Here is a 21,136-nt window from a genome sequence, read left to right as displayed (position 1 = left end):
AAAGGATAAAGGAGTTCATCACCACCATTCAGCATTACAAAAGATGCTAAATGGACTTACATAATGAGAAGAAGAAATATAGAGAAAAACCTAGCCATACAGAATTAAAATGGCAAAAAATAAGTACCTATCAATAATAACCTTAAATGTAAATGGATTAAATGCTCTAATCAAAAGATATATAGTAGCTGAATGGATATAAAAACATGACCAAACTATATGCTGTCTATAAGAGACCCACCTCAGAACCAAAGACTCACCCAGGGTGAGAGTGAAAGGATAGAGAAAAATGTTCCATGCAAATGGAACCGAAAAGAAAGCTGGGGTATCAATACTCATATCTGATAAAATAGACTTCAAAATGAAGGCCATCACAAGAGAAAAAAAAGGTCACTACATAATACTAAAAAGGTTGATCCAACAAAAGAATATAACTCTCATAAACATACATGCACTCATTATAGGAGCACCTAAATATATATTTTAAAAAGTTCTAGAGGACTTTAGGGGAGAGATTAACAACAATACAGTCATAATAGTGGACTTTAACATCCCATTGACTTCACTATATAGATCTTCCAGACAAAAACTTAACAAGGAAACAGTTACTCTAAAAGGCACACCGTATCAGATGAATTTAATTGACATTTATAAAAATTTTCACTCCAAAGCTGCAGAATATACATTCTTCTCAAGTGCATATGGGTTATTCACAAAGATAGACCACATGTTAGGAAACAAAACAAGTCTCCGCAAGTTCAAGAAGACTGAAATCATATCAAGCATCTTGTGCAATCAGCGTGGAATGAAATTAGAAATCAACTGCAGTAAATACACCCAAAACATTTAAACATATAGAGGCTATATAGCATGTTATTAAACAATGAATGGGTTACCAATAAGATCAATAAATAAACCAAAAACTCCCTGGAAACAAATGAAACTGAACACAAAACAACCAAAAATCTACTGGACACAACAAAAGCAGTCCTGAGAGGGATGTTCAAAGTACTATAGGCCTACTTCCCAAAACAAGAAAAATTAATAATAATTTCTATAACCTACAAGTTAAAGAATTAGCCAGACTCATTAGGAAACAAAGAGAGAGGACACAAAAAATAAAATCAGAAATGAAAGTGAAGTCACCACTGATACTATAAAAATACAAATTATTTAAGAAAATACTATGAACAACTATATGCCAATAAAATGGACAATGTGGATGAAATGAACAAACTCCTGGAAAAATACAACCTCTCCAAACTGAATCAGAAAGAATCAGAAAACATGTACAGGCCAAAAAGTCCAAGAGGAAGGAACACTTCCAATCTTTTTTTACAAGGCCAGCATTATCCTAATTCCAAAACCAGATAAATATATGACAAAGAAAGAGAATTACAAGCCAATATCCCTGATGAACAAAGATGCTAAAATCCCCAACAAAATGTTAGCAAATCAGATATAGCAATATATGAACAAGTAGGATTTATTCCAGGGATGCAAGAATGATACAAAATTTGCAAGTCAATAAACGTGATATATCACATAAATAAAGTCACATGATCATATCAATAGACACAGAGAAAGCATTTGACAAAATCCAATATAGATTTTTGATAAAAACTCTCAGCAAAGTAGGAAGAGAAGAAGCATATCTCAACATGATAAAAGCCATATATGACAAACCTACAGCAAACATCATACTCAATGGGCAAAAACTATCACCATTTCCCCTAAGAACAGAAACAAGATAGGGATGTCTGCTTTCACCGCTCTGATTCAGCATAGTACTGAAAGTCCTAGCCACAGCTGTCAGATAAGAAGAAGAAATAAAAGGCATCCAAATTGGAAAGGAGGAAGTAAAATTGTCATTATTTGAAGATGACATAATATTGTACATAGAAAACCTTAAAGACTACACCAAAAAATTACTAGATTTAATAAATGAATTTGGCAATGTAGCAGGATACAAATCAACATCTGAAAATCGATGGCATTTTTATACACCAATAATGAATTATAGGAAAAAGAAACTAAACAAACAATCCCATTTACCATTGTAAATAAATTAAGATATTTAGGAATAAATTTAACAAAGGAAGTAAAATACTTTTACTCAGAAAACTACAGGATGTTGAAAAAAGAGACAGAGGAAGATATAAACAAATGGAAAAATATGTCATGCTCATGGATTGGTAGAATAATATCTTTAAAATGCCCATACTCCCTAAGGCAATCTACAGATTCAATGCACTCCCTATTAAGACACAAACAGCATATTTCACAGATCTAGAATAAATACTCAAAAAATGTATATGGAACCAAAAAAGACCCAGAAGAGCTGCAGAAATCTTGAGAAAGAAGAACAAAGTCAGAAGAATCAAAATTCCAGATATCAAGTTATTCTACAAAGCCACCATATTCAATACAGCCTGGTACTGGCACAAGAACATTCATAGAGATCAATGGAACAGAACAGAGACTCCAAAAATAGACCCAAACCATTATGCTCAATTAATATTTGACAAAGGAGGCAAGAGCATACAATAGAGTCAAGACAGTGTCTTCAATAAATGGTGTTGGGAAAATTGGACAGATACATTAAAAAAAAGAACAGAAAAGAAAAGCGAAAAAAAACCAGACCACCAACTTCACCATACACAGAATAAACTCAAATTGGATAAAAGACTTAAGTGTAAGTTATGAAACCATAAAAATCCTAAAAGAAACCATAGATAGCAAATCTCAGACATCTCTCATAGCAATATGTTTATGGATACATCTCCTAGGGCAGAGGAAACTAAAGAGAAAATAAACAAATGGGACTACATCAAAATGAAAAACTTTGCACAACAAAAGAAACCATCAACAAAATGAAAAGGGAGCCCACTGTATGGGAGAACACATTTGGCAATGATACATCTGATAAAGGGTTAATATCCAAAATATATAAAGAACTCCTACAAATTAACACAAGAAAGACAAGCAATCCAATTAAAAATGGGCAAAAGACCTAAATAGACACTTCTCCAAAGTGGACATACAGATGGCCATGAGACATGAAAAAATGCTCAAAGTCACTGATCATCAGAGAGATGCAAACTAAAATGACAATGTGGTATCACCTCACTTCTGTCAGAATAGCTAGCATCAACAAATCAACAAATGGCAAGTGCTGGCGAGGATGTGGAGAAAAGGGAACTCTAGTACACTGCTGGTGGGAATGCAGACTGGTGCAGCCATTATGGAAAACAGTATGCAGTTTCCTCAAAATATCAAATATGGAACTGCCATTTGACCCAATGATCACACTTCTAGACATATATACTAAGAAACCTGGAACACCAATCAGAAAGAACGTATGCACCCCTATGTTCATAGCAGCACAATTTACAATAGCTAAGATCTGGAAATAGCCCAAGTGCCCATCAGCTGATGAGTGAATAAAAAAAGCTGTGGAACATTTACACCATGGAATACTCTGCAGCAGTAAAAAAGAAAAAAATTTCTTACCTTTTGAGACAGCATGGAGAAACCTAGAGAGTACCACGCCAAGTGAAATAAATCAGTCAGAGAAAGACAAGTATCACATAATCTCACTTGTATGTGGGATCTAATTAACAAAATGAACTGATGAACAGAGTGGATCCAGAGACATGGAAACATGGAACAGAATGCAGAATCTCGGAGGGAAGTTGGGGGAGTATGGGTGTGTGCAAAGTGATCAACCAAAGACCTTGTATGCATATATGCATAACCTGTGGACACAGACAATAGGGTGGTGAAGGCCTGGGGCATGGGGTAGAGGCAGGCTAGAGGAGGTCAATGGGGGAAATTGGGGACATATGTAATACTTTCAATAATAAAGATTTAAAAGAATAATAATAATAAACATATCCTTAGGTGGAGATTAAGAAAAACTGAAGAAAATAAAATAAACCTAAGCATTTTTATTTTTTTTATTTTTTACTACATTTTTAATTCTCACCCGAGGATATGTTTTTATTGATTATATATATAGAGAGAAACATCAATGAAAGAGAGTATCATTCATTGGTTGCCTTCTATACACACCACTACCAGGATCATACCTGCCGCCCAGGCACATTCCCTGAGAAAGAATTGAACAAATAACCTTTTTGGTGTTCAGGATGATGCTCCAACCAACTGAGCTACCCACCCAGGGTCTAAGCATTTTTATTAATGCTTTTTAAATTAATTTTTTAAATTAATAAATATGCTTATCACCTACTATTAACATGTGAAAGGTTAAATAAAAAAATATGTTAGACAATTAAAGAATCCAAATTTCAAAAGGGGCCCTCGTGGTTTGGCTCAGTGGATAGAGTGTGGGCCTGGGAACTGAATGGTCCTGGATTGAATTTTGGTCAATGGCATGTACCTTCATTGCAGGCTCCTGGCCCTGGTCTGTGACTTGTGGGAAGCAACCTGTCTCTCTCTCTCCCTTCTACTCTTTGTAAAAATCAATGGGGAAAAAAATATCCTCGCGTGAGGAATAAAAATAAATAATGATGGAATAAGACACTATATAATCAATTTCCAGGGAAATGTGCAAAAATATCATTGCAAGTTTAAAAGAGTAATGTATCAGTGCTTGTTGGCCACATGAAGGCAATATTTATAAAATATACAGGATTTAACCTATAGCTTAAAGGATTTTTAAGATTAAGATATGTGAAATAGGAAGAGTGCAGTTTATTTGAAATAAGATGAATTCTTTAAACACTGCACCAGAATGGAAAAGTACAAAAAAAAAGAAAGAAAAACAAACAAACAAATTCATTTTAAGCAGATTTCTGCTGAGAAACTTAAAAAAATATCGTCTGAAAGGTAGTTTGAGACTTAGACATTTAACAGACAGAAGGGTGAACAGTATCAAATATTTTATTCAAACAATTCTAATGTTTTCATAGACCAATTTTTTAAATAGAGTACAGGATTGATTAAAGATTGAAAAAAAATACAAGCAAGAAATCCAAATGAACAGTGGGTTAGAGACTTTTTACTCAACAGAATATTTTCTTCAAATGAAATCTGATTTCCAACATGTAAAACAGGAGAAATGACATTGTTTTAGAGCAATAGACTTCCTCAATCAGGTTGGTATTTATGTAGACAATTAATGGCAATACAACTTTAACCAGTGGTATTTCCTAGTATATGAAAAAGTTTTAGTAACATATGAAAGTGTGCTTGTTTATACTAAATTATAGATATTTCTAAACAGATATTCTAATCAGGGCTTCTGAAACAAGGTCTTCAGGTTGCAACACATTGAGATAAAAGATTATTTAAGTAGCTTTAACAAGAGAGGAAAATTGAACAGCCAAAGATAATATCATTCCCTGTATAAGACCTCTCAGTAACTATCCATCACCCACAGGCAGAATTCCAAACTCCTTGTCAGAGCTGATGAGGCCCTCTGTGATCTGGCATGTCCTTCCTCCCTTCTCCTGCTCTTCTGGGGCCAACCTTCATTTGCCAGCTCTTTCCAGCCAGAGAACTATTTGAGTTCTCCAAATATTTTATCTTTTCTCTTTCTCCAGACATGTAGTACTTAGAATACCCTCTTTCCATTAGTCAGCAGATCACTGCCAAGCTTAGGACTAGTTGTAGCCTCCCTGCTCTCTGTTCCTACAGTATTTGATATTGTTGATTATTTGCTTAATATTGGTCTTCCCATTGGGTTCATGCTCTGTGAAAAAATACTGTCACCTGACACATGATTGTTGAATGAAAGGATGATAAATTCAGGTGTTGCTGTTTTTCAATAGACTTGATTTTGTTAGATCGGTTTTAGGTTAACAGTAAAATTGAATGAAAAACACAGATTTTCTGCCCTGACTCCCATGCATAGCCTCTGCTGCCATCACATCTCCCACTAAAGTGGAATCTTTTTTGAAGTGATGAACCTACCTTGACACATCATAATCATCCAAAGTCCATGGCTCTTGGTGTTGCTTATTCTGTGGTTTTGAACAAATGTATAATGACATCTATTCATTATTATGGTATCATACAGAGTAGTTTCACTGTCCTAAAATTCCTGTGCTCTGCTGTTCATCTCTTCTTCCCCTTAACTTCTGGCTGTCACTGAACTTCTTGCTGTTTCCACAGTACTGTTTTTTCCAGAATGTGTGCTATAGTTGGAATCATAGTATGTAGCCTGTTCAGAATTGCTTCTTTCACTTAGTAATATACATGACTTGATGAATAAGGCTGCTATAAAAACCTATATGCAGGTGTGTGTGTGTGTGTGTGTGTGTGTGTGTGAGTGTGTGTGTGTGTGTCATGAATTCACTTTTAAACAGGATAAGTGAAAAGACACTCACGTAAAAATATTCAAAAATCTTCTGGACATTTTCAAGTTAGCATTTGTAAGAGAGATAAAAACTAGATATATACATTTGTAGTATTCATCCTTTTTTCAAGTTCTTTAATGAAAACTGTCCATATGCTATTTATTGTACTTAGTGCTGGAAATTCAGAGTTCAGAATTACTGAGTTCTTTAGTTTAAGGATCTCACAGAATCTTGGGAAAAAAAGAGACATGATACAAAATAAGTATGAGGGAGTTATGATCCACTCCATTGATGGAGCAGAGAAAGCTTCACAAAACTAACAGCACTTGAATTGAACCTTGAAGAAGCACCTGGAGGTTACAGGCAGATGATTTGAGCATAGTCATATACAAATTTATACTTCAGAAAGGTGCAGTGTAGGCTGGTGTTGTGGAAATAAACTGTAAAGATAGGTTGATCAGCTGGAGAATTGTTTTTATGTCCTGCTAATGAGTTTGAACTTTTTTCGCATATTAGCCATAATCACTGAGTGATTGAAGCATAGGTGTGATGTGAATGAAGATTTTAGAAATATAATTTGTTTGCCTGTATGGAGGACAGTACAGAACACATAAATATGACACCCCAAGAGACTAGGAAAGCCAATGGGACAGTTCACATATAAAGGAGACTGATCTGAGATGTGGAAGTAGTAGTCAAGTGTGAGAGGAAGATTTGGAAAGTATTTAAAAAGTTGAATTCATAGGAAAATTACACCTAGTATTTTGCTTAGCTTATGCTTATACCTCTTTTTAAAAGTTCATTAAGATCTATTTGATTTATGAAAATAATGGTACTACAAAGGAAGTGTAAATAGATTTACTACTGATTTTGTGTAACAAGGAAAACTTTTAGAATTAATTTTCTATATTCCCTAACCAGAGTCCTCAAAAAATGCTGTTTCAAAAAAATGTTATTTTTCTTTTTTAATGTACATTTGATAGGACGAGGTTTCTGTTTTATAGTTTTTAGATGTCAAATATAAGGAGACATGCATTTCTGCAAAAAAAAAAAAAATGAGACTCAAAAGAATCAAAGGGCTATTGAATAGTTTTGTAGCATAATGTCCTAATGATTAACATGTGATATGTAATCAAAGGTTGGGATAGATCTAGAATAAAAGTAAATAAATTTCTCAAGCACTTCTCAGATGATCAATATTGGTGTATTCTCTTGGAACATGAGGATGTACAGAAGTGGTTAAATCTACAAGCATTAACTAATTAATTGTCTTTAATTAGCAATTTGGTTTTTCCACATGAGTAACTTTGTTGGAAAGTCATTGCCTTTTGTAACTGCAGGGTAACAATTTGGTAATAAGATCCTTTAAGAATAAATTGAGATATGGAGGTAATAGTTGTAATTATGATTAGAAATTAAGACAACAGCCAGGTGATTTACTATGGTAGCATAGATAACCTGAAAGCAGGCGGAAATAAACTGAGAGAACAGTTCAGATACTATTGTTGCCATTGTGGTTGTTGCTTATTGCCAGAATCATTGTGTGTGTGCGCCCGCGCGTGCGTGTATATGCAAATGTGTTCTTTTTCTCTTTTCATTTCAGCTATGACAGTGATAGCTGGTGCCCACCATTACCAGTACAAACATACTTGCATCAAGGCATGGAAGATGAACTGGAAGAAGACGATGACCGTGTCCCGACACCTCCTGTCCGAGGAGTGGCTTCGTCTCCTGCTATTTCCTTTGGCCAGCAATCCACCGCAACGCTCACTCCATCCCCACGGGAAGAGATGCAACCCATGCTGCAAGCTCACCTGGACGAGCTGACACGGGCCTATCAGTTTGATATAGCAAAGCAAGCATGGTAAATATCATCAGCAGGTCAGGGGGACCTGGCTTTCAAAACATGGAGAGAGGAAATGTGATTTCCTATTAAATTCACAAGAGGTTTTCATGGAACTATACTGCTGAGGCTAGAAATGCTTTTGTACAACTTTTCAATCATCTAGATAAGGAAATTGACTGAGGAAACATTAGGTAATTTGACCAAAGTTTCATAACTAGTTAGAATGAATCGGAGCAAGAAGTTAGATCTGTTGAATTTCAGGTGAAGGTGCTTTTGGCTACACCAGAGTCTTTTCTAATTTATAGTTTAAATTTAATTAGCTTATCCTTAAACTCACTTCCAATACTATAATAAAAGACTCCTTTCTAGATTATTTAAGGTGCCTATAATTAATTCTTATATGGTTGTGAATATATAAATGTAAGCTTCTGCAAATCACATATGGTCAGTGTCAGTTATTTAAGACCTTCTTTGGGGTGAATTAAATGAGACAGGAAAAATTACAATATTAGTAACAGTAAGTGAATTAAAACAAAACAAAACAAAAACAGAATAATTACAACTCCAAAATTGTTTTCTTTCTAATCAATCTATAAACTTGCATAAGGTATAAATGGAAATCTACTTAGATGCCCTGTGAAAATATGACAGGAATACAAGTGGACCAATCCTCGTTATTTTGTGCAGTTATTGTTCTTATTTGCCCTCTCTTCTCGGCTTTCAAAATGATATCTTAATAATATACCTTTGATTATCTTCTGTTAATTTATACCATGTGCTTGAAATTAGAGTAAATTTTTATGACAGATTATTTGCTTCTTTTTCCTAGTTCTGGCTACTGAAATAAGTTGATAATAAGATAAATCTTATTCACAGTGTTAATGAACTTGTTTTTAAATACAACTAAATACACAAAGATACACTAAAACCAGGAATATCACTTAAAGCTTATTATAAACATAAGGTCTTTTCTTAGAAATAGAGGTTTTTGAACTTTCACAATTATCAGATTTTTTTCAAATTTTAAAACAATCTACTTTTAAACAGTGTTATATTACATCAGACTGCTTTATAAAATAACACTTTTTCAGGTGAAGTCAGAAAATTTCCTTCAAGTGAACTTATGAAGCTGTGCAGTTTAGTTACTTAGCACAGATTCCAGCTCAGGGTTCTCAAATATGCCTAAATTTGAGAATCACCTGGACAGCCTTAAACTGTGTTGATACCCAGGCCCTGCTCGGAGAGTCTAAGGGCTTGATGTGGTGTTTGGCTGAGGGTAGCCAGGTTGGGGCCACCACCACTCATGAGCTGTGTGACACTGTGCTTCAGTTCACTAGAAACCCCACAAAACTCACAGGAAGCTGTTACACTCAGTTCAGTGAATTATTGTGAAAAGATACAGATTAAAGTCAGCCAGGAAAAGAGATGCATGAGGCAGAATCCAGACAGCTCCAAAGACACACTCCCGGTTGTCCTCTCCCAGCGGCCCTGGGAGCGTTGCCCACCAGGGAAGCTCACCTGAGCCCTGAGGTTCAGAGTCTTCATCGGGGCTGTCACACAGACATGGTGGACTACCTGCATGGCTGACCTCCATCTCCAGCCCTTCCAGAAGGCAAGCTGATACCTTGTGACTCAAGGGTCCCACCATAAGTCTCAATGCTAGACTTTCTGGAGGAGCTGAAGGCCTCCAAAAACACACATAACAACAACCAAAGACATTTTTATCAGACAGAACATTCTAGAGCTTAGAGATTACCTTCCTGGAGCGCAGGGCAAAGGCCTGGCGTCTCCTTAGGCAAGGAGAAGCTTATTACTATGCATCATAGCTTTGTAGGAATTAAATGAGTTTGCACTTGGGTGGTTCTGGTAAAGAAACTAGCTTTATGACAGCTGATATTATTCAAATGGGCTTGGGTTTCCACCTGAATTGTTCACTGCTATCTTCTACGCTTAGAGGAGGGCCCACTTAGTGCATGCTCCACAGACATTTCCTAAACGAGTTCACCTCACCTCCAAGTGCCCATAGAGCTGACCCCGCTTTCCCAGTACGTTTCTCTTCTGTCCAGCAATCCCAGAATGTCCTTGCTGACTCCCATGCAGGGATATGAGACACAAGGACATAAGACCTTGCCCTTCTGGAATGGAAATGCCTCTCGTCCGGGCTGCACATCAACATCACAGGAAAAACATGTACAAAATAGTCACTCCCAGGCTTAAACTCCAGGGATTCTGTTCACATTGACCCTGAACTGCTCAGCATAGTGCCTGCCACGAGGAGATATTTATAACGTGTGTACCCTCTTTCTGCATTTCAGTATATCTCTGAATTCTGCCAAACTCAAAGTACAATTTCATCCCTTAATGTAGCTCTGGCCCATCAAGAGGTTTCAGCAGTGATGTAGGACGAGTGTGTTGGACTGTCTGGTCCTCCCCAGGAGCCAAGTGTCCACCCTTAAGGAGAATGAATTGTGCATATAAATGGCATCTTATATGCACTTGCTCCTGACTGGGCTCACTTCTTCCTTGATTCACAAACAGGATTCGAGGCCACATTTCCAGGAAGGTGTAATTGTCCACACTCAAGGCTTATTGTAGAAATAGTTAGGGAACCACCTGACTTTTCAAAGAAGGCTTTGTTATGAATTTCAAACAACAATGTGGGACCTCACAGTCCTGGTCTGTTAAATTAAAGATGTGGGCCTCATGATATACAGGTGGCTACCAGAGCTAACATATTAGGTTTGCTTTTTAAATTGAAAGATCTAGATTCTAGAATCTTGTTAACATTGGAGTTGGCTACAAATTTAAGAATGCAGTTTCAAAAGGAATAGTAAGCAATGAAATATTTCCCTCAAAATGCAAATATTAAATAAAATGATCTTACATCTTTAAATAAAAAAAAACTGACAGCAAAAATGCATAGCACTTGTTTTATATCTCTTTATATAGCAGATGTCTTTTAAATACTTTATATAAAAAAAGACAATGTGCCCAAGCATGCAGTATATGCACTCTTTAATGACAATAACAAATGCAGTGTAATTTCATTTAGCATTTCATGGTTTACAGGGTTAGGGAACCCTTTTCCTGACAAGAGCCATTTGGAATTTTATAATGCCATTAGCGGGCCATACAAAATTATCAACTTAAAAATTAGCCTACTATATTTGGTCAATCATTTAATTAACTCACCCCTAATGCTTTGGCAGGGCCAGACCCAATGATTTCAAGGGCCTTGTACAACCCAATGGGCTGGACATTCCCCACCCCTGATTTAGAAGAAACTCTTAAATACTCAAAAAGTAAACCAATTGGACCCCAGCATCCAGCTCTACATTTTACCAACCATGTGATTTGAAAAAATCATTTAATTGGACTTCACTTTAATAATGTTGAAAAGAGCATTCTATCTGCTTCACAAGGTTGAGATGAAAGGTATTCATTCATTCAAAGGGTTTACTTACTGAGCACACCTGAGGGCCTAAACTCAGTGCTGAGAGGAGTCTCTTCTGCTTTCAGGTGCTTAGACTTCGGTGGTTGGGGCCGATGTACCAATAAGTAGCTAGAACACAAGGTGGTCATTCCTCCTCTAAACTGGTTTAAAGTGAAAACACCTGTCAGCCTTATTCAGGGATGGTGCAGGAAGAAAGTCTGTAGGGCAGGGACTGTGCTCAGGGTTGGGGACAGGGGCGTTGGTATTAGGCCTTTATGTGACATCTCTTCTTCCTAAGGGCTAGCAGGTCACATAGGTTACACAGGTTGAGGAGAACTCTGACACTAAGCTGGGAACAAAATTATCATATTCTTTTTGGACCAAAATACAGTCAACTTTATTTTTTTAAGATATATTTTTATTGATTTCAGAGAGGAAGAGAGAGAAACATCAATGATGAGAGGGAATCATTGATTGGCTGCCTTCTGCACGCCCCCTACTGGGGACCAAGCCCGCAACCTGGGCATGTGCCCTTGACTGGAATCGAACCTGGAACCCTAGAGTCTGAAGGCCGATGTTCTATCCACTGAGCTGAACCTAGAGCTACAGTCATCTTTAAATAGTTATTTGTGACAAATATTCCTATTCTCCTTTGGAAGATTTTTTATACTAAATAGTGCTGAATCTGTATTCTTTTTCTCTGAGGATCATCCTATAAATACCAATTGAAGGGTATTAAAATCTAAATTGTTGTTGTTGTATTGGCAAGTTACGTATATGTAGCCCATTGCCTCCGCTGAAATGTAAGAAAGGAGTGTGAGCTTCAAAATTAGTCAAAGGAAAACAAGAAGAGAAAATTAGTTACCATAGCATGCTGTTTAATTCTAATTACAATTTTGTGGAATGCTAACAAATTTATTTCATCCCCATTTAAATTCTAGGCACATTCAAAGCAATAATCAACCTCCACAGCCCCCGGTTCCACCATTAGGTTACATGTCCGGAGCCTTGATTTCTGATTTGGAAACAGATGTTCCAGATGATGATGCTGATGATGAAGAGGAGGCTTTAGAAATCCCCAGGCCCTTGAGAGTGCTAGAGCAGACGCCCGGATCCAGTGTGGACAATCTGGATAGCTCTGTGACAGGTAACAGAACGAATTTATTAGGAATAACTGATCTATTTGTAACATTAAATGCATCAAAAATCAAATTCTTTTTATGTAAGATTTATTCCACTCCATTTATCTCAGTAACATTTTAAATAGGCCAGTATTAAACACAGAACTCAAAAAGGATTTGAAAGTATTTTTGCTTTGCTGCAAAAATGATAAGAAAATTTCATGAATTTTAAAAAGCTTTAAATACATGAAAGAAAACTCAATTATACCCAGGGTTTTCATGAAAAGTTCACTCTACTGGAGAACCAAATCTTTTATATAAAAACCTTGACTTTTGGAAATGATATATTTTATGTAACAGGAACGACATACAAAGTGAATGCAATCTTAATATGATTTTTGATATTTTACACTGTAAAATCATTCATTGATGAAAAAAAGCAAGTGTTCAGAATAAGTATTTCTAAGGTTGCAGGGGTATTATTTTTAGAGTGAAGAAACTGTATAGAGAGATAAACCACACATTTATGCATTTCATATTGTTGGATCCAATAACTGCTTCTCTCCTAAGAAATGTATTGCTGTTTACTCCTCTGGCTTCCTCTTGCCTTGTTCACCGAGGGGAAGGCTGCAGGTGGTACTCTAGTAGGATGCTCTCAGTACTGAAGCCTATTTCTGAGGATTAAAATTTATCAAATTTCGTCAGAAAAAATTAAATTCTAATATATGCACAATGAATATGGAGAAAAGTAAAAACGTCTTTCTATTCAAGTAGGTACCATTTTTTACACACACACACTCACACACGTCTCTTGCATGAACATAAAGATGTAACTGCTAAAAATGTAAGTTTGTCTTTGCATGCCATTGGGTCTTCTCAAGCAATCACACAGTCATGTACAGTGGGGCCTTGACTTACGAGTGTCCCGACTAACGTGTTTGTTGAGATACCAGCTGTCTCTTGGCCGATTTTTTGCATTGAGTTGATAGAGTAATTTGAGTTAACAAGCACCACTCGTTAAGTCAAGGCCCCACTGTACATGCACATGGTAATGACCCTCAGGTAAATGTATGTAAGAACCAAAAATTATAGAAATCAGCATGCTAATGAATATTATTCTAACATTTTTATGTTTCCTTCAAACACATGGCTAGTTTAAGGGTGCTAAGTTATGTGGGCAATATGTTTTTAGTAGAGGATACTGATCTTACCAAAAATTACTGTGAGTTCTAAATTTGTGTGTGGTGTGAGCAAATTAGTCATTACTTTCACCTGAATTCTCTGTTAGAGATTTTCATTTTCATGAAATTAATGACCATTTTTACTAAATAGAAATAACAGTGATATTCCCTTCCCTGAAATTTTAAAGTCAACCAAAATGATATTCCGATTATACCATAGAGGTGGGCTTCTAAGACTGTACATAAAATTATTCAGCCCTAACTGGTTTGGCTAAGTGGATAGAGTGTCGGCCTGAGGACTGAAGGGTCCCAGGTTTGATTCCGGTCAAGGGCATGTACCTTGGTTGCAGGCACATCCCCAGTAGGGGGTGTGCAGGAGGCAGCTGATCGATGTTTCTCTCTCATCGATGTTTCTAACTCTCTATCCCTCTCCCTTCCTCTCTGTAAAAAATCAATAAAAATATATATTTAAAATTATTCAGGATTGTGGATATATTATATTCCAACATCTACTATGTTAAAGAATACCAGCAGTTAACAAGATATAGAGCCCATATTTATAAATAAATAAGTATATTAATTTCAAATATTTTCATAGCAACTAAGACATTTCTGAGGAATTTCTTAAATTTTGACATAAAGTTTCATAAATGGAAAAAGCAAAGAAAAATGGAAAATATCAGTAGTTCCATATTTCATGAACTCGGTGTCTTAGTCTGGTCAGGCCGCTATAACAAAATACCATAGACTGATTGGCTTAAACAGCAAACATTAATTTCTCACCATTCTGGAGGCTGGAAAGCCCAAGATCAAAGTGACAGCAGATTTAGCTCCTAGTGAGAACTCTCTTCATGATTCGCAGACCGCTCTCTTCTCTCCTCTCTCCGTACCCTCACATGGCAGTTAGAGAGAGAGCATGCTCTCTGGTCTCTTTTTAAGGTCACTAATCCCATCAGGAGGACCTCACACTTGTGACTTCCTCTAACCCTAATTACCTCTAAAGGCCTCTCCTCCAATTGCCATCACATTAAGGGTTAGGGCCTGAACATACACATTTTAAGGGATACCAACATTCAGTCTGTAAAATTCAGTAATGGAAAAATGTATTTGCCAAATTGTTATATCATTTAGAAAGTCTCACAGCAAACACTTACTAAATGCCTAATTCTTCCAACCACTCAGCTAAGAATTGAGATTTAATAATGATATAATAATAATAACAACTTGCACATATATAACCCTTAGTAAGTGAAAGGCACTTTTCTAAACAGTGGCCTGTGTTTTTGTGTGGGCCTTAGTGAGCTAACAATATGTCTTACATTTTTAAATGGTTATACGAAAATAAGAGCCCTAACCTGTTTGGCTCAGTGGATAGAGCGTCGGCCTGCGGACTGAAGGGTCCCAGGTTCGACTCTAGTCAAGGGCATGTACCTTGGCTGTGGGCACATCCCCAGTGGGGTTTGTGTAGGAGGCAGCCAAACGATGTTTCTCTCTCATCGATGTTTCTAACTCTCTATCCCTCTCCCTTCCTCTCTGTAAAAAAAATCAATAAAATGTATTTTAAAAAAAGGAAAATAAGAAACAATCAACAACAAAGACTATATGGCAGAGAAGGCAAAACCTAAAATATTTAGTGCCTGTTACTTTATATAAAAAGTTTGCTGACCCTTGTTCTAAACTTTTAATATATATTAACTCATTTAATCATCACTTTATTTTTTATTTTCAGAATTGATAAACTACATACATATATTTATTGAATTTATTGAGGCTACAACAGTTAATAATATAGGCTTCAGGTGTACAATTCTATAACACATCATCTGCATATTGTATTGTGAGTTCACTACCAAAGTCTAGTCTCCTTCCATCACCATTTATCCTCCTTTTACCCTCTTTGACTTGTCCTCAACCTCCCTTCCCTGTTTATTCTCTTTTTATAGTAAAGGAATTGAGTCACAGATGGGTTTAAAGTCCTTTTCAATGTCACACACTTGGTAAGTTGTAGAAGAAGATTCAAAATCAGTCAGTCTTATGCTAAAGATAAGTTATCATAATCCCTGCTCTGGAAATGCCCAACTTTTTCTAATGTCTGGCTGTAGCATATTTAAGAGGAAAATTATTTTCCAGTCTATTACTTAACATCTCTCTCTCTCTCTCTCTCTCTCTCTCTCTCTCTCTCTGTCTCTCTCTCTCTCTCTCCCTCTCTCCTCTCTCTTCCTCCCTCTCTTCTCTCTCTGAAAAACATTAGTTCTTACCTTTATACACTAAATCAAGATCAAAAATAGTAACTTTTAGAAAAAAACTTATTTTTCTCATATTTATTTCTATATTCAAGAATAGTTACTCATTCTAACAAAATTCAACTCTATGAGCACTCTTTTGAAGAAATCACATTTTTACAATTTTAATTTATACTTAGAGTTTAAACCTGTTTGGTTGTAGAAAGTATAAAGATGTGTTGATCACAGCACAGCGCACTCTGGGGCTGGAAAGTGAGCATGCAGGACTGTGTTAGTCTTCAGGAATATGCTTGAAATATTTCTTCGTAAACGCCAAACCCACATTTGGGTAACAGGATGGGAAGCCTTCACTACTTCTTTCTGTAACGTTTATGGTGGGAGTCCAGTGTAAGTGTTTCCTGAATTTAATGGCTCCACCACAGGCCAAAAGAAACAGAAGGCAATGGGAGAGGAGGCAGGAGGAAAATGTCCTAAACCTGGAGCCAAGATCGGAACTGCCACGTTGATCACAGAAAGTAGCACTGAGAACGAGTGCTGGGAAGGGAAATGGGGAAAAAAAGTTTCCTTCTCTGCTGGACCCCACAGAAATACCGCAGCTGAAAGGAAATTGTGACTCTAGATTTTCTGTATTTTATGTCTTTTGAGGTTTTACTTTAACTCCCAAACCAGATAATTTTGAAATCAATAAAACCTGGCAGCCTCAACATCTTATTGGACCACACAGCTTTTAGAAAATTGGCCACTTAAATGTGAGACCTGGCTCCTTGCTTTTGTTGCAAAAAATGTAAGAAAAATATTTCAATATTAGGGACATTTCAGAAATATTGCTAACAATAATTGTTGTTTTCTTAGACTACTTCCACAGCTTTGCTGTATTATAAAAGAAATTAAATACAAACTTCAAAATGTAACAGATAAAAGGGGAACATCATCTATTCAATTTTTATCTGAATGGAACAAGTTAGCAGGTGTGAAATGTCCAAAGGAAGATATTTTATAATTACTTATTTTACTTTCTGTATGTATTACAGATATTTTTCTCTCTGAGAAATGTAGGTGGAATTGTTGCATGTTCAATTTTTTTTTTTTTTTTTGAGTGGAAGAGGGACCCCTAGAGATTAGACATGTTTTCCTACATCTTGGTAGAGATCAATATTTGGATTCATTTGTCCAAAGACAATTATAACTGAAGATTTTATTTAATAGACTAGATGCCTGGTGCACAAATTTGTGCACAAGTGGGATCTGGCCGGCCCGCCCAGATGGGGGCCAATTGGGCTGTGCCAGTGGGGGGGAGGGGCCACGGGCAGTTGGCCAGCTGGCCCTGCCCCCAATCGGGGTGTTGGGGGCCAATTGGTGGCCAGGCCAGGGCAAGGGACCTGATCAGGCTCCAGATCAGGCTGGTTGACTGCCGCAGTTCACGTCATAGCCATAGGTTATTCTGGTTATTCTGGTTTTTCTGGTCGTTCTGCCATTCTGGGTACTGGGCTTTTATACATAGAGATAGTTAGACAGATTGTACTTAATAAGAAGTTTTTCTGGATTAAATATTGACTGAAAAAAATGGAGGATAGCCAGTTTTTGTATCTCATAATAATGGTAATGCAACAATTAGCAGGGTGATATTATAAAGCACAGACTACTCTAGCATATTGGATCTAAGGATAAGCATTTATCAGCAAGCAAGGATTTAGCATAAAACGACATGTAAATGAATTGATGACTGATCATAAATTAATTTTAGTGCTGAGCTGTAATAGAGACACAGCAAGATACCACTTTATCATGGTATTTTACTGCTCAGTGACATTTGAGCAACAACTTAATGTCCTGTATGCAGTTCTTTAACAGCTGGAGTAAATATGAGGGGTTATTTTCTGATTTTTGTTTCTTTTTTACCTTTCAGCAATTTTGAACCTGAGGTATTTGGAAAGATTGACAATGTAAACACAGATAAATTTGGCTATGTGGCATAAATTAATTTTTCATTAAAGTTTAAATATGTATTATGTTTGGGGCTATAACATGTCAAGTTGCTATGGATTGGTTGTAATTTGTAAACATTCTCCACCTGAGTTGTTTCACTTAGAATCATCTTAATTTTTATATTTACATTAACATTTATAAAGAAAACCAATTATGCTTGCTTTCTAATTCATGAATCAATGTTTTTATTTTCTTCCAATAGTTGTCTCTCTTTTTTTTTTTTTTTTTTGCTAGTTCATATAAATCTTCAGGCCATTTTTGATGTTTAAATCTAAAGAATGGAAAGAATGGTAACCACAGGGAGGTGAAATTGCCCACCATGGCCAAATCCCTGTGGCTCACATCTCTTCAATTCTGAAATTATCTACTTCATTTCTTTGCTCTTACAGAGAATAAGAAGGAAAGAATAGTTGGTGTTCTTTCTATTTTCACTAACACTCAAACCCATGTCTTCCATGCTACTCTCTCTTCCCAAAGAAGGGAACAAAGTCAGGGAAAACTTCATGAGTAACTGGAATTTCTGAGCATGTGGCAAGGAGTATTAACATTGAGATAAATTCAGAGCAAGAACACAGAGGCAGGAAAGTAGTTGCTTTGTTTAGGGTTTGGCAAATTTGTACATGGAAATCCTCATATAGAGAGACTCACTGTCGTGGGGAGATGAACAGGGGTTTATTGAAAAAGACAAACTAAAATTTCTGTTAAGAGATCTCAGAAGGTGGCATTTTTTAGTGACACTGCTCTGGTGACGGATTTTTCCTAAGTTTTACATGTTCAGAGACTAAATTTGTCAAAATGCTAAAACTTTGGAGTAGAACCACACTGCAAGCCAACTTGAACAACAAAAAACACCAACCAACCAACCAACAAAAACAGACCCAACTATAGTGGAGAAAGAAAAATTTTTAAAAAGAGGGGAGAGGGCTTTGTACATTAAGATGAGTGAGTATGGATAGAAAAGTCAGAAGGAAATGTAAATTGCTACTTAATGTAACATTGTTGTCTTAATTTGAATAAGATACTGGTAAATATCAATATTCAAGTTATCAAATCATAGTCAAGATATATATATATATTAGGGGTCCAATGCACAAATTCATTCACCTTAAAAGGAACTGTGGACTGTGAGGCTGCAGAGGGCATAGGAGCAGGTCTCAGACCACCCTCTGCACCCCCGCCTGGCCCCTCCCGCTACAGCCCCTGGTCCCCTGTCTGCCAGCAGCCCCAATCCCGCTGCCACCGCTCCCACATGCTGCTGGGCACCAGCCTGTTGGGGTCCAGCCCCAGCAGGTCCAGGGGTTCCCAAAGGTGTGGACGGAGTCAGCAAAGAAGGAATGACACGAAGGCAGTGTTCAGTTGACCAGCATGGTTGGGCTCTCTCGCCTGATTCTACCCAGGATCTCCAGCCAGGTTCTGAATTTTATTGTCTTGTTACATCTGTATTTATACCAGTTGATTTTAATCCTGTCAATTTCTATTCCAAAGGTTAGGGCATTTCTTATCTCCATTCCAGGGAGTAAAGATTATGTAGCTTAAGAGTGATTGTTCATAGTTAAAGTGATTAACTACCCACCTGGCATTTAGTTAAGGGGTTTTATTCCCTCCCTAACATCAGGGAAAATCCCTAACTAGGGAAACAACCTTTCTCGGAGAGGTGACCTTGGTTAAAACACATAGCGCCAAGAAGGTGAGCAAACATATTAAGAACAGTATGCCATATACGCCAGGTCCCTTGAAACATATGCTGTGCAGATGTTTCTTCCCTGCAGCGACTGTGTCAAGCAGCAAGGATGGACCGGCTTCCGGCACCAGCCCCATTTGCACCCACTGACAGCGCAGAGTGATTGAGTCCAGCGCCAGCAGCGGGTCCAGTGGGGCTGGCACCGTCAGCAAGTGTGAGTGGTGGCTGCTGCCCTGATCACCCCTCAGGAGCAGGGGGAGGTAGAGAAGCCCTGAGGGAGGGCTGGCAGCCACCATGTGCACCCACTGATGGCACCCAGTGATTGGGGCCAATGCTGGGTGCCGGCAGGGGTGCAAGTGGGGCTGGCACCGGCGGCAGGTGTGAACACTGGGCAGAACCGCAGTGCACAAGAGCAAAGAATTTTCAGTAACCACCAGAGGCTTGCCCCAATGACAGCAACAGTGCCCTACCTTGGTCTGGCATCCGTGCTCACCTGCTCCACCATCTTGCCACAGCTGACACCTGCCATGTTCAGTACTCTGCCACCTGCTGCCAACACCCGCCATGTTCTGCATGTGCCCCCTGGTACTCAGTGCACATCATGATAACTGGTTGTTCTACAATTTGGTCTATTTACATATTAGCCTATGATTATATAGGACAGTGATGGTGAACCTTTTGAGCTTGGCGTGTCAGCATTTTGAAAAACCCTAACTTAACTCTGGTTCCGTGTCACATATAGAATTTTTTTTTTTTATATTTGCAACCATAGTAAAACAAAGACATATTTTTTATATTTATTTTATATATTTAAATGCCATTTAACAAAGAAAAATCAACCAAAACAATGAGTTCGCGTGTCACCTCTGACACGTGTGTCATAGCTTCGCCATCACTGATATAGGATGTTTTTTTGTCTTTTAGGTAATTACAACACTGCTTTTTCCATTGTCCAAGTAATTGACAAGAGTTGACTACATTGTATTTCTTATTTAATGTTTTCTAGTAGTTCTTATAAGCACATTCTTTCTGTAACTAAAATAAGGTAATTGCTAGGAAATTACACATGGAATAGAATCAGAAATAGAATTTATGGTGAATAATGAAAATCTTGAAGATACTTAATTTAATATTCTTGATGTTTATTGAAATGTCTACTGTGCAATGTTCCTGTATAAGATATATAAAAATGAATGAGACATTGTCTAGAAGAGGAAACATATATGCAACAAACTGTAGTTTGTAGAGACTGGTGTGTTACTGTGTGAATACTGTTTAAAAAACACAGGAGGCAGAGAGATTGATTCTCCTTTACACAGGGT

General features: G+C 37.2%; 1 protein-coding gene across 1 annotated transcript in view; it reads left to right on the top strand.

Moving 5' to 3' along the window:
* The window catches only part of ROBO2 (roundabout guidance receptor 2), a 702,928-nt gene that overhangs the window by 663,306 nt on the left and 18,486 nt on the right, over nt 1-21,136 (top strand). Inside the window, exons 22-23 of the mRNA XM_081087410.1 lie at nt 7,927-8,187; nt 12,544-12,749. Coding sequence (XP_080943536.1) covers nt 7,927-8,187; nt 12,544-12,749 — 467 coding nt within the window. The remainder of the gene's footprint in view (nt 1-7,926; nt 8,188-12,543; nt 12,750-21,136) is intronic.

This window comes from Myotis nattereri (assembly GCF_964212035.1).
Source record: "Myotis nattereri genome assembly, chromosome: 3".
Lineage (NCBI taxonomy): Eukaryota > Metazoa > Chordata > Mammalia > Chiroptera > Vespertilionidae > Myotis > Myotis nattereri.
Note: the sequence above shows the minus strand (reverse complement) of the source record. Positions and strands in the feature narration are given on the sequence as shown.